Here is a 15,078-nt window from a genome sequence, read left to right on the forward strand (position 1 = left end):
ATATTTGCATATAAACCTACTGTAGCTCTGATTGGCTATGGCGCACCGGTCTGCATAGACTTCAATCCTGGACAAGACAAATATTTTTTTATTAGGTTTTATTTACTGCAGTGTCTATTAATTGTCCAAATGCACTTCCGCTTTCCCACTCTGTATTGCTATAGAATTTTCAGAAATGCCTTACTATACGTTATTCCGAAACATTCTATGAAATTTATGAAAATGTGAAAATGACCATATCTAAGTACTCGCTTGTCAGATAATGTAACAAAAACACCAAATAATGAATATTCTTCCATGGGGGTATATATGAACAGATTTAATTAAGATTTCATGTTGCTGAAACATTGTCAGTTCCACTTTTAAATCAGATCCAACAATAACACATTCCCTCATTCCAGTCTTTTTTATCTGGAAGTTGAATAGGTTTCCCCCCTCATAACTATTATAACTAATGGCTAATATTATAACTCTAATGTATTATAACTAACTAGCACTATTCACTTATTACAATGCAATGGCAGTGACTCATTGGCCCACCTTGTGTAGATGGTTGTAGGGTAGACAAGTCAGCATATGAGAATAGAAATGTAATTGTGTATTTGATTGTGTTCACTTACTTTAGTTTAGCTATCAAAACTCTAAGAAGGAGTTATTAAATGTCCCTTATCTGTCTATGTGTACTTCACAATAACACTATTCAGTTAGCTATGCTAGCTAATTAGTTAAGCATTTCATGAGGGTGAGACTTATATAAAATGATGCGGTAGTGGTAGCTTTTGGCTAGCAGCTTCTGGTGCTCATTCCTGTTTTCTGAATGCAATGTTGAAAAAAAAAATCTAAGCTATTGGTGCTGGCCATTTAAAATGTTAGTTTTAACCTACCTTGTGTGTCATACACACACACACACACACACAGAGAGAAGCACATCATGGGACTATTAGCCAATAGGTCTAACTTTTTACATGAACATTTTAGTCATTTAGCAGACGATCTTATCCAGAGCGACTTACAGTAGTGAGTGCATACATTATTTTACTCTTCTCTGGCATGTTATGTGAATAGATTTTTCCTTCAGAAAAAAAGAACCCTGAAATGGCTGTAGCTCCTACTACTCTCCCACCAATTAGAACATCATTGCTTAGATAAATCATGATAACCTAGCTAGATAAACATGTCAGATTAGCGTTGATGATATCTTTTAGTGTTGTCTGGGAAGCAGCCAGAGACCACTGTTAAAACAGCTTGGCGTAATGGATTATGCATCTAATAGCCGTAAATCTTAAACATGGTGACCAAGTTTTAAAAATGTGTTTTGTCATTTTTTGTTGGAGTGTGACAGGTACAATATTCATACCAATTCATATATTCAGTTTATATAACATGCTCCTGTGGGCTGCCACTCAAAAGAAAAACAAAAGTCAAACATAAATACAGAGAAATGATCATATTGATCACACAGGATTTTGTGATAATAAACTTGGTGTGTAAAGAAAAATAAACAAAAAGGGCCTACTCCCCCCAGAAACCATGTTTTTCACCCCTTCCCACCCCGCCTAGCAAAACAGGTTGGTTGTCTTGTCACTCCCTACCCCCCCCATATATATCTGCCCAACCCCTCCGCTTAGAGTCCCCTAAGTCCCCCATCCGCCTAAACAAACATTGCCAACCCCCCCCCCCCCCCCCCCCCCCCCAGTGACTACAGAAAACCCAACCCATACCACCCCTTCTCCGTGGGCCTGAATGCAAAGAAAGTAAAAAATATACAAATGGAAATACATACATTTTCTTTCCACTGTATATATGCATGTATGTGAACCCTTTGGAATTACCTGGATTTCTGCATAAATTGAGTTTGCAAACTCACAAACTCACATTCACAGTAAAGGTTGGAAAAAGTATGGCTAATGACTTTTCCAAAAGCTAATTGGAGAGAGGAGTCAGCTAACCTGGAGTCGAATCAATGAGACGAGATTGGAGATGTTGGTTAGAGCTGCTTTGCCCTATAAAAAACACTCACAAAATGTGAGTTTGCTATTCACTAGAAGCATTGCCTGATGTGAACCATGCCTCGAACAAAAGAGATGTCAGAAGACCTAAGATTAAGAATTGTTGACTTGCATAAAGCTGGAAAAGTTTACAAAAGTATCTCTAAAAGCCTTGATGTTCATCAGTCCACGGTAAGACAAATTGTCTATAAATGGAGAAATTTCAGCACTGTTGCTACTCTCCCTAGGACTGGCCGTCCTGCAAAGAGTACTGCAAGAGCACAGTGCAGAATGCTCAATGAGGTTAAGAATCCTAGAGTGTCAGCTAAAGATTTACAGAAATCTCTGGAACATGCTAACATCTCTGTTGACGAGTCTACGATACGTAAAACACTAAACAAGAATGGTGTTCATGGGAGGACACCACGGAAGAAGTCACTGCTGTCCAAAAAAAAACATTGCTGCACGTCTGAAGTTTGCAAAAGTGCACCTGGATGTTCCACAGCGCTACTGGCAAAATATCATGTGGACAGATTAAACTACAGTTGAGTTGTTTGTAAGGAACACACAACACTATGTGTGGTGAAAAAGGCATAGCACACCAACATCAAAACCTCATTCCAACTGTAAAGTATGGTGGAGGGAGCGTCATGGTTTGGAGCTGCTTTGCTGCCTCAGGGCCTGGACAGCTTGCTATTATTGTCGGAAAAATGAATTCCCAAGTTTATCAAGACATTTTGCAGGAGAATGTTAGGCTATCTGTCCTCTAATTGAAGATCAACAGAAGTTTGGTGATGCAACAGGACAACGACCCAAAACACAGAAGTAAATCAACAACAGAATGGCTTCAACAGAAGAAAATACGCATTCTGGAGTGGCCCAGTCAGAGTCCTGACCTCAACCCGATTTGAGATGCTGTGGCATGACCTCAAGAGAGCAGTTCACACCAGACATCCCAAAAATATTGCTGAACTGAAACGGTTTTGTAAAGAGGAATGGTCCAAAATTCAGTCAACCAGTTATTAAATCCAAGGGTTCACATACTTTTCCCACCCTGCACTGTGACTGTTTACACGGTGTGTTCAATAAAGACATGAAAGCGTATAATTGTTTGTGTGTTATTAGTTTAAACAGACTGTGTTTGTCTATTGTTGTGACCAAGATGAAGATCAGATAAAATGTTATGACCAATTTATGCAGAAATCCAGGTAATTCCAAAGGGTTCACATACTTTTTCTTGCCACTGTACATGCATGCATACAGTACCAGTCAAACGTTTGGACACACCTACACATTACAGGGGTTTTCTTTATTTTTACTATTTTCTACATTGTAGAACATTTTAAAAATAAAGAAAAACCCTTGAATGAGTAGGTGTTCTAAAACTTTTGACCTGCAGTCTGTGAATATATATATATATATTTTTTTTTTTGGTGTGTATGTGTATATACAGTCGGAAGTTTACATACACGTTAGCCAAAATACATTTAAACTCAGTTTTTCACAATTCCAGACATTTAATCGTCGTAAAAATTCCCTGTCTTAGGTCAGTTAGGATCACCACTTTATTTTAAGAATGTGAAATGTCAGAATAATAGTACAGAATGATTTATTTCAGGTTTTATTTCTTTCATCACATTCCCAGTGGGTCAGAAGTTTACATACACTCAATTAGTATTTGGTAGCATTGCCTTTAAATTGTTTAATTTGGATCAAACATTTGGGGTAGCCTTCCACAAGCTTCCCACAATAAGTTGGGTGAATTTTGGCCCATTCCTTCTGACAGAGCTGGTGTAACTGGACATGAAGGTCGAAAGCCATGCGTCCTCCGAAGCACAACCCAACCAAGCCGCACTGCTTCTTAACACAGCGCGCCTCCAACCCGGAAGCCAGCCGCACCAATGTGTCGGAGGAAACACCGTGCACCTGGCCCCCTCGGTTAGCGCGCACTGCGCCCGGCCCGCCACAGGAGTCGCTGGAGCGCGATGAGACAAGGATATTCCTACCGGCCAAACCCTTCCTAACCCGGACGGCGCTAGGCCAATTGTGCGTCGCCCCACGGACCTCCCGGTCGCGGCCGGCTGCGACAGAGCCTGGGAGCGAACCCAGAGACTCTGGTGGCGCAGCTAGCGCTGTGATGCAGTGCCCTAGACCACTGCGCCACCCGGGAGGCCCGGCTCACAGATTTTCTATGGGATTGAGGTCAGGGCTTTGTGATGGCCACTCCAATACCTTGACTTTGTTGTCCTTAAGCCATTTTGCCACAACTTTGGAAGTATGCTTGTGGTCATTGTCCATTTGGAAGACCCATTTGCGTCCAAGCTTTAACTTCCTGACTGATTTCTTGAGATGTTGCTTCAATATATCCACATAATTTTCCGCCCTCATGATGCCATCTATTTTGTGAAGTGCACCAGTCCCTCCTGCAGCAGAGCACCCCCACAACATGATGCTGCCACCCCGTGCTTCACGGTTGGGATGGTGTTCTTCGGCTTGCAAGCCTCCCCCTTTTTCCTCCAAACATAACAATGGTTATTATGGCCAAACAGTTTTATTTTTGTTTCATCAGACCAGAGGACATTTCTCCAAAAAGTACGATATTTGTCCCCATGTGCAGTTGCAAACCGTAGTCTGGCTTTTTTATGGAGTTTTGGAGCAGTGGCTTCTTCCTTGCTGAACGGCCTTTCAGGTTATGTCGATATAGGACTCGTTTTACTGTAGCTATAGATACTTTTGTACCTGTTTCCTCCAGCATCTTCACAAGGTCCTTTGCTGTTTTTCTGGGATTGATTTGCATTTTTCGCACCAAAGTACGTTCATCTCTAGGAGACAGAACGCGTCTCCTTCCTGAGCGGTATGGCGACTGCGTGGTCCCATGGCGTTTATACTTGCGTACTATTGTTTGTACAGATGAACGTGGTACCTTCAGGCCTTTGGCAATTGCTCCAAAGGATGAACCAGACTTTTTTTTCTGAGGTCTTGGCTGATTTCTTTTGATTTTCCCATGATGTCAAGCAAAGAGGCACTGAGTTTGAAGGTAGGCCTTGAAATCCATCCACAGGTACACCTCCAATTGACTCAAATGATGTCAATTAGCCTATCAGAAGCTTCTAAAGCCATGACATAATTTTCTGGAATTTTCCAAGCTGTTTAATGGCACAGTCAACTTAGTGTATGTAAACTTCTGACCCACTGGAATTGTGATACAGTGAATTAATTATAAGTGAAATAATCTGTCTGTAAACAATTGTTGGAGAAATGACTTGTGTCATGCACAAAGTAGATGTCCTAACCGACTTGCCAATACTATAGTTTGTTAACAATACATTTGTGGAGTGGTTGAAAAACTAGTTTTAATGACTCCAACCTAAGTGTATGTAAACTTCCGATTTCAACTGTGTATATATATATGTATAAGTAATTTTTCCAACAATTGTTTACAGATAGATTATTTCACTTAATTCACTATCACTTTAACATACAGTTACTATTAGAAGTTATAACAGAATTAACAATAATAAATGGAGTTAGTCAAGGAACAATTGAGGCTTGGACAAATATACTTACTCTGTAAAGAATAATCTCAGCTCAAGCCCAACACATATACACACACATACACATACTGTATATATGTATACATATACATACATACACATGTATGTATACGTATATATATGTGTATTTATGTATATGTATGTGTGTGTATATATATATATATATGTATGTAATGTATGTATGTATGTATGTATGTATGTATGTATGTGTGTGTATGTGTGTGTGTGTGTGTGTGTGTGTGTGTGTGTGTTGGGCTTTAGCTGAGGTTATTCTTTACAGAGTTAGTATATTTGTCCAGTCCTCAATTGTTCCTTGACTAACTCCATTCATTATCGTTGTCGTTAATTCTGTTAGAACTTCTAATAGTAACTGTATCCACTGGCGAATTGGGAGAGAATGAGCCAACATGTTTTTTTTCTCGGCAGTCCTGCCTGCCAGAAGTAATCATCTCTGATTGACTGAGAGATTGTAGATGCAAAGCATTAAATATTTACATTCATGCTCCTTAACATTTATTATGTAACTTTGTCCCAGCAGCATTTAACTGCAGGGCGCTCACACATCATATGAAGTTTATGTAATTTTGAGGACATTTCATCAGTAACAAAACAAAGTTGTAGTGAGTGTAGGGCAATTCCACGTTAACAAAATGTCGCTCAGACTCAGGTTTTGTACTTTAAAAGTATGCCAAACAAAACCATTGATTACAAAGTTAAACCATACAACTATATGCACAAGGACTACTTTTAACAAGTTCCACTGACAATTTCACAAAAACACATTCTAAGAACAATGCAGATATCAAGTTTGGTAACTGAATGACTGTAAATATCAACCTCAGTTTTTTGTGATCACATATTCCAATAACAGTTAATTTATTAATACTTCAAATGAATTACTTAATTAATACTCAGAATTAAGATTGAAAGATGTCTGCAGAAAGAATGGGGTGTCAGCTATGATATGACACCTTGAGTTTGAAAACATCTCTTTTGTTTAACGGAACTACAGTAAATGAAGTGGATCAACACCTGGTAACAGAATGATGGTAACAGAATGACATCATGGGTCCCTGATCTGTACTATAGAGAAATGCATAATTATGAATGTCATTCTCTTCATGGTGATGTATCCTGAATAGGTAGAATAATGTAATATCCTCCTTTGCATGTTTGGTTGTTATTCCACACAATGGCTATTATTCTAATTAGCGCTGCCCCAAACAAGACCAAATTTGATGGGACTGGACCAAATCTGTACCAATAATAGACGTCAATATTTCACAAGTTTGGACATCACAGTACAGCACAGCAGAGTATAGTTCAGTCCCGTAAAATGCAGTAGAGTACAATACAATAAATTATACTTTATTCTACTCTGTACAGGATAGTGTTGCACGGTATGCCGAAACTTCTGTACTTTTTCGATATTAGAACCTAAAAAACAGTTCGGTACTTCTGTCAAATGTGTCTCACGTCATCTACTGATTGAAATAGGATCAAGTCTGTCTATCAGCGCAGCCGATGTCCCCTTGTAGCGTGAGACCACCGTGCTTGCGCCGCTTACCTATTGCTAGCTCTAGCCTGTCCTGAGGAACCGCTTCACTCACTGGGAGTCTGGGCTACATCACACTTGAATAATGCAAAACAGCATATAGAAATGTTGCAACTGTTCACAAAACAATGTTCATTACAGGCTAAACCGGCTAAACCACTTTACAATGCAAGAAGATACTGGTAGCTTCCAGCTTTGTAGGCTAACTGTCCTTGCTAGCTTACAGCTGAAGCTAACATCAATTCAATACCCTAGTACTTTGTTAACACAAAATATTGCTGATTTCAAAATATTGCTGATTTCAAAGCTGATCGTCACCCATAAACTTTATTCATTCACTTCTTCCCACCTCATGTCTCTCCCAGTCAAGATCCTCTTTGCTCAATCCTCAAACAGAAAGAAATAGTAATGACGTCTTTTTGTAGGCAATAACTGTGCTATGGTTCGTTTGTCAAAGCCAATGGGGAAATGAATGGCGTTTTTGCATGCACACACTCCTATTAAATATGCGTTCACCTGTATTGTGAATAGACCTAGGCTACGTTTTGATTTACCCAGTTTATCAATAGACTAGAGATTTACCTTTCAAATAAATTATGACCATTATGATATGTAGTTAGGTTGATAAAAAATCTAAGTCAAATTGATTGTATGATTTGTACAATTGATTCATTAATGCATACATTCATAAATAAAAAATGTCTAGCGTAATTATATTGAACTCAAAAGATCCGTCTGGATCAAGTGCCATTCTGTGAATTTAGCTAATACGCCTTAATTTTTCACGATACAACATTTTGGTATTGAGTATCGTGATACTAAATATGGTATCGGTATCGAAGTCAAAATTCTGATATTGTGTCAACACTAGTACTATTGTATTGTACTGACCTCTACTCAACTTTTCTTTACTGAACTGTGCTGTCCAAAGGTGTGAAACAGACGTTTATGGTTGGTTCAGATTTGGATTGGCCAAATTTCAACAACTTTTCAATGTCCGTGGACATCCGGCTTCAGTCGGTGCTCAGTGGGTGAGAGGGCTGTTACAGTAAATGGAAAGAGCGGGGGCTCATGGGTAGGTGCCGGGAGAGGTGACATTAACTTGAGAGACTGGGAGAGAGAGAGGGAGGGGTTGCTCAGACGGTTTTTATACTCTTGCTTTAACCACATCTTGATTGAAAGAGAAAGCAAACAGTTATGAGCTGAACATGACAGTATACAAGTGGAAGGGAGGACAGTAGCAGGTGACCCAACGGTGGATTGTCACTACTATGAATTCCCGTTGTTGCCGATTCAGTTGCAGTCATTCTGTTACATATTTTTTGGGGGGGTCATTCTGTTAGGGATTTGGTAACAGAATGACGTGTTTCAACCACTTAACAATCTGGTTTATGATTTATTATTAAAAAAAAAACTATTACTAATTGGTAGGCTTACTTAGTACTTCTGTGAACTTTCATTATCCTCCCTTGTCATGAGGGAGAGATTAGAAAATATCTTCAAGATATGTGGGTTTTTGGTAACAGAATGACAAGACTAGGCAATATTTCTTCAACTTACAGAAGGCAATTTTTTTCTGCAAAACAAAATAAAAATGTTGGCAAGGTCTTTACTTCAACAAACTATTGTGTTTTGATGTATTGCTAATACCTTCTTAAGCCCTTTTTCTGCTAGCCATTTTTTTTAAGCCCCATTTTTCATCTGTTTGAACAGAAATCAAAGCAGTTGCCATTTCTAATATTTAGGATGGAAAATGCTTGAGAAATATTTATATGCCTCTATATCTAAAAAATATAGACGTTTAGCTTTCATTTGACACAATCTGATGTGTTCCTATGTTACTGCTCAAGTCTTTTTTTTTTCTTCTTTTTTTTTTTTTTTTTACATAGAAATGCCTTTATGCTACAGTAGTCTGAGACACTACTGTAGCTACAGTGTGGTTTATGAAGGACCTCACAAAGTATATCATTTTAGCACAGCACACTGTAGACTAATCATTATTCAGAGTCTTTGTCCCAAATGGCACCCCATTCCCTATGTAGTGCACTACTTTTTATCATGGTCCATTGGGCTCTGGTCAAAAGCAGGCACTATAAAGGGAATAGGGTGCCAGTTGGAATGCATTTGGAAAGCAATCTGAAAGCAGGCCATCCCTCCCACTCCGCTGGGGGTCACTTAGGTTGATGGTCTCCCAGTCTGGTTGTGGTTTCCATTATAAAACATGTTAAAGTTATGAATGATTAACGTTAGCCGTCCTAACTCATTGCCTTCTTGTTCGATCAGATAATAGGGTGGTGTTCCATGTCATTTGTTTCCTTATACTGGTGTTTAAGCATTGCCTAGTCTAATTTGTGATTTAATAGGTTACACATTTTGTTTTCAACAGTCCTCCATTTGTCAGCATTCATTATCTATCAGTGTTCCTGTTTAATATTAAACAAGCTGCAGGGCAGCCATAGAGTCCACTCCCTACTGCATTGTAATCTTTGCAACAAGAAACTGCAATCTGTTTTTCAGTCTGCAAAAAATGGCAGCCATTTTATTTGATTTACAAATCAATCAAATTGTGTTTGTCACATGAGTTAAAAAGTAAGGGGGAGGGAAAAGTAAATAGTAACACAATAAAATAACAGTAATGAGGCTATATACAAGGAGTACTGGTACCAAGTCAATATGCAGGGGTACAAGGTAATTGAGGTATGTACATGTAGGTAGGGGTAAAAGTGACAGAATAGGGCTGTCAGTTAAACAAATTAATTATGCTTGTTGATATGGTAGTTTGTTCCAGCTACTTCATGCCAACAGATGTTGAATAGATTTGGCTAATAGGCAAAATATTTTTTTGTCGTAGAAATTCAAATTGTCTGGCTGTGTCCTAGACCTAAACATGAATACATTTTTTGTTAAATCCTCACTGAGCTCTTCAACTAGCCTAAAGCCCATTTTCCCTTTCCTTCCTTCCAGACTCACAGCTTGCAGGATATGAGGCAGCAGGCGGCTATCGCTGCCAAAGTGTTCATCCAGAGAGACTACACCAACGGCACTGTCTGCCAGTTCCAGACCAAGTTCCCTTCTGAACTGGAGACCAGGGTACGCTAAAGCACTCTGATAACACTGTGATCTGAGCATATATGCATAGTGTCTCAGAGTAGGAGTGCAGATTTAGGATCAGTTTGTCCTTTTTAGATAACAATGAATACAATTGCATGGATAGGCAGGACCTGATCCTAGATCAGCACTCCACCTGATCTGCAAAGCCTTCTTGCAAGATCTATTTGATGGATCAGACAGACATCAGGGCTCTACAGTGTGACAATTTTACTCGCATATGCGCCTAAATAATTTGCTGTGCTGATCTAATTTGCTGTGCTGATCTTGCTATTTAGGAGCACCAGTGCGCCTAGAAAAAGTAAGGATTCTATCTTCAATACCTCATTGTGCTCCTAAATGTCTTTGTGTGCGCCTACATTTTTCAACTTAGACGCACACGTGCACCTTGTAAAAAAGGTCAGCGTAGAGCCCTGGACATATAACATGTTTCTTTCCCGTGTCCAGCTCCTACAGTGCATTTGTAAGGTATTCAGACCTCTTGACTTTTTCCACATTTTGTTACATTACAGCCTTATTCTAAAATGTATTAAATTGTTTTTTTCCTTCTCATCAATCTACACACAATACCCTATAATGACAAAGCAAATGTATTAAAAATAAAAAAAACTGCTATCACATTTACATAAGTATTGTCAGCAGCAATTACAGCCTCGAGTCTTCTCTGGTATGACGCTACAAGCTTAGCACACCTGTATTTGGGGAGTTTCTCCCATTCATCTCTGCAGATCCTCTCAAGCTCTGTCAGGTTGGATGGGGAGCGTCACTGTAAAGACATTTCAGGTCTCTCCAGAGATGTTCGATCCGGTTCATGTCAGGTCTTTGGCTCGGCCACTCAAGGACTTGTCCCAAAGCAACTCCTGCGTTGTCTTGGCTGTGTGCTTAGGGTCGTTGTCCTGTTGGAAGGTGAACCTTCCCCCCCAGTCTGAGGTCCTGAGCGCTCTGGAGCAGGTTTTCATCAAGGATCTCGCTGTACTTTGCTCTGTTCATCGTTCCCTCAATTCTGACTAGTTTCCCAATCCCTGCCGCTGAAAAACATCCCCACAGCATGATGCTGCCACCACCATGCTTCACTGTAGGCATGGTGCCAGGTTTCCTCCAGAAGTGACACTTGGCATTCACGCCAAGGAGTTCAATCTTGGTTTCATCTGACCAGAGAATCTTGTTTCTCAAGGTCTGAGATTCCTTTAGGTGCTTTTTGGCAAGCTCCAATCGGGCTATCATGTGCCTTACTGAGGAGTGGCTTCCGTCTGGTCACTCTACCATAAAGGCCTATTTGTGGAGTGCTGCAGAGATGGTTGTCCTTCTGGAAGGTTCTCCCATCTCCACAGAGGAACTCTGGAGCTCTATCAGAGTGACCATTGGGTTCTTGGTCACCTCCCTGACAACGACCCTTCTCTCCCGATTGCTCAGTTTGGCCGGGCGGGCAGCTCTAGGAGAGTCTCGGTGGTTCCAAACTTCTTCCATTTTAGAATGATGGAGGCCACTGTATTCTTAGATCTTCAATGCTGCAGAATTTTGTTGGGGCCTCGACAAAATTCCTTCGACCTCATGACTTGGTTTTTGCTCTGACATGCACTGTCAACTGTGGGACCTTTATATAGACAGGTGTGTGCCTTTCCAAATTATGTCCAATTAATTGAATTTATCACAAGTGGACTCCAATCAAGTTGTAGAAACATCTCAAGGATGATCAATGGAAACAGGATGCACCTGAGCTCAATTTCGAATCTCATTGCAAAGGGTCTGAAGGCTTTCTTATTTTTAATACATTTGTTAAAATGTTTAAAAACCTGTTTTCGCTTTGTCGTAATGGGGTGTTGTTGATGAGGGGGGAAAATGATGTAACCCATTTTAGAATAATGCTGTAACGTCACAAAATGTGGAAAAAGTCAAGGGGTCTGAATGCTTTCTGAATCTCTCATGTCCTGTTAGTTAGAGCCGTGTGGGGTTAGCAGAAGGCTAGGAGCAGAAAACATCAAGTGCAGCTGACGACTCCAATACACTTTTCACTGATCTAGAATTTACCCTTTATCCTGTTATGCTTGAGAGCAGAGACTGGTTTAAAAAACAGTATTTGGTAATGATCCAGGGAATGGAATGAAGCAGGTCCATGAGGAAAACTGACTCCTCCTGTTCCATGCCCACATAAAAAATGTGCTGCTAGCTAAATGTGGTGGTGGTGGGGGGGGGGGGGGGGTTGACATTCATGTGTCACATGAAAAGAGTAGCTTTACAACGCAGCTTTTGGGTTTAATGGCACTTCCCTCTTGATTGGGTGGTCTCTCTTTGGCACACTTGTTTTCCTGTAGGATGCACTACACATACCACTGCTGAAGAAATACAGCGTGCTACTCCTCAGGGAGTCCATCCACAGCTACAGTGCCTCATCATAAAAAACCTTTCCAACATTTCTCCCATCCCCTTGCTAGCATAGTATATCATAGGCAATGTACTGCCAAACGTTTTAAGTGAGCTTGTTCTTTTTTTTATACAGTCATATTTATTTCACCGTGTCAAGATTTTATTTTCTTTCTTTTTCAAATCTCAGGAGTGACAAAATACCTCATTCATCAATTTAATAAAATACTTAATTTTATTCAACTTTGGATTCATGTTGCTCTTTAGCTGGAATAGATCATGGGGCAGCACATTGTGTTTGATTTTCACCTCTATTTAAGGTTATTTAGTTGTTGTTATTATACATTATTACATGTTCTTTTCTATCTTAAGTTTAGGTAGAAGAAAATGTCTGGAAAATTGTATATTGTATTTGGCAGATAGCTAGCCAGACCTGCCAGGGACAGTGAAATAAATTGATAATGCTGTCAAATTTTCTCCACATCCAATTTGCACATGTTGACCTTTCCCTTTTTTTCCCCTTCTTCACATTCACAGATCTACAGTAGATCGCTCGACGCAAAGTAGGCCAAATAAGTTGTTTAAGATGGTATCTGGGTCATTCCACCACAAAAAGCACAAGAAAGAGGATTTTGACTCCCACCATCTCAGAATCTTCTGAAATCGTTTCTGTAGTTATTTTGTTGAAATATAATTTGATCTCTGATTAAATTAACCGAATTGATTACACCCAAATTGGTCATTTTAACCTTTAGGATTCACATAATATTAAATGATGAGCTCCCGAGTGGCGCAGTGGTCTAAGCCACTGCATCTCAGTGCTATAGGCGTCACTACAGACACCCTGGTTTGAATCCAGGCTGTATCACAACCGGCCGTGATTGGGAGTCCCATAGGGCTTTGGCTGGTGTAGGCCGTCATTGTAAATAAGAATTTCTTCTTAACTGACTTGCCTAGTTAAACAAAGGTTACATTTAAATATATATATATATGTATACAATATCATTACATTATGTTTGAAGCTGCGGCTTGGATTGTTCATTCATAATGTGTCATGTATTCTCAGTGAATTTGAAGTAGCTTTCATTTCCCCCCATAAATAAGTGTGAAAGTACCTGGTTTTGCCACCTCTAGATGCTGCTGTTCCTGCTATTGCCACACCGTTTTATCTGCACTGATCAAAAATATAAACGCATTATGTTAAGCATTGGTCCCATGTTTCATGAGCTGAAATAAAAGATCCCAGAAATGTTCCATATGCACAAAAAGCGTATTTATCTAATTTTGTGCACAAGTTTGTTTACCTCGATGTTAGTGAGCATTTCTCCTTTGCCAAGATAATCCATCCACCTGACGGGTGTGGCATATCAAGAAGCTGATTAAACAGCATGCACCTTGTGCTGGGGACAAAAAAAGCCATCAGCATGCCCCAGATGTCTCAAGTTTTGAGGGAGTGTGCAATTGGCATGCTGACTGCAGGAATGTTCACCAGAGCTGTTGCCAGATAATTTAATGTTAATTTCTCTACCATAAGCTGCCACAGTGTTGTTTTAGAGAATTTGGCAGTACATCCAACTGGCCTCACAACCGCAGACCAACTGTAACCACGCCAGCCCAGGACCTCCACATCCAGCTTCTTCACCTGCGGGATCTTCTGAGACCAAACACCAGGACAGCTAATGAAACTGTGGGTTTGCACAACCGAAGAACTTCTGCACAACTGTCAGAAGCCATCTCAGCGAAGCTCATCTGCGTGCTCCTCATCCTCACCAGGGTCTTTACCTGACTGCAGGTCGGCGCCATAACCGACTTCAGTTGGCAAATGCTCACCTTCAATGGCCGCTGGCACGTTGAGGAAGTTAGCTCTTTACGGATTAATCTCGGTTTCAACTGTACCGTGCAGATGGCAGACAGAGTGTTTTGTGTTGTGTGGAAGAGCGGTTTGCTGATGTCAACAGAGTGCCCCATGGCGGGGTTATGTTATGGGCAGGCATAAGCTACGGACAACAAACACAACTGCATTTTATCGATGGCAATTTGAATGCACAGAGATACGGTGATGTGATCCTGAAGCCCGTTATTGTGCAATTCATCCGCCGCCGGCCCCATGTCGTACACAATTCCTGGAAGCAGAAAATGTTCCAGTTCTTCCATGGCCTGCATACTCACCAGACATGTCACCCATTGAGCATGTTTGGGATGCTCTGGATCAACGTGTACGATAGCATGTTCCAGTTCCCACCAATAGGTATCTGTGACCAGCAGATGCATATCTGTATCCCCAGTCGTGTGAAGTCCATAACATTAGGGCCTAATGGATTTATTTCAATTGACTGATTTCCTTATATGAACTGTATCTCAGGAAAGTCTTTAGAAATTGTTGCATGTTGTGTTTATACTTTTGTTCAGTATATTTTTCTGCTCTCTTTTATTACATTAAATCACAATTTTCTCTGCAACTTTGGGTAGAAAACCAATAGTTTATGTTCATGATGGAAATAAATCGTGTGGT

At 40.2% G+C, this 15,078-nt stretch overlaps 1 protein-coding gene across 3 annotated transcripts in view; it reads left to right on the forward strand.

Annotated features, from left to right (window-relative positions):
- The window catches only part of LOC120041183 (golgin subfamily A member 7-like), a 39,088-nt gene that overhangs the window by 2,364 nt on the left and 21,646 nt on the right, over window positions 1-15,078 (forward strand). For all 3 annotated transcript variants that reach the window (XR_005475872.1, XM_038986148.1, XM_038986251.1), the window contains exon 2: window positions 10,062-10,187. Coding sequence is in view for 2 of the 3 variants with exons in the window: in XM_038986148.1 (XP_038842076.1) it covers window positions 10,062-10,187 (126 nt within the window). In the remaining variant the exon portion in view is untranslated. The remainder of the gene's footprint in view (window positions 1-10,061; window positions 10,188-15,078) is intronic.

This window comes from Salvelinus namaycush, chromosome 1 (assembly GCF_016432855.1).
Source record: "Salvelinus namaycush isolate Seneca chromosome 1, SaNama_1.0, whole genome shotgun sequence".
Classification (NCBI taxonomy): Eukaryota; Metazoa; Chordata; class Actinopteri; order Salmoniformes; family Salmonidae; genus Salvelinus; species Salvelinus namaycush.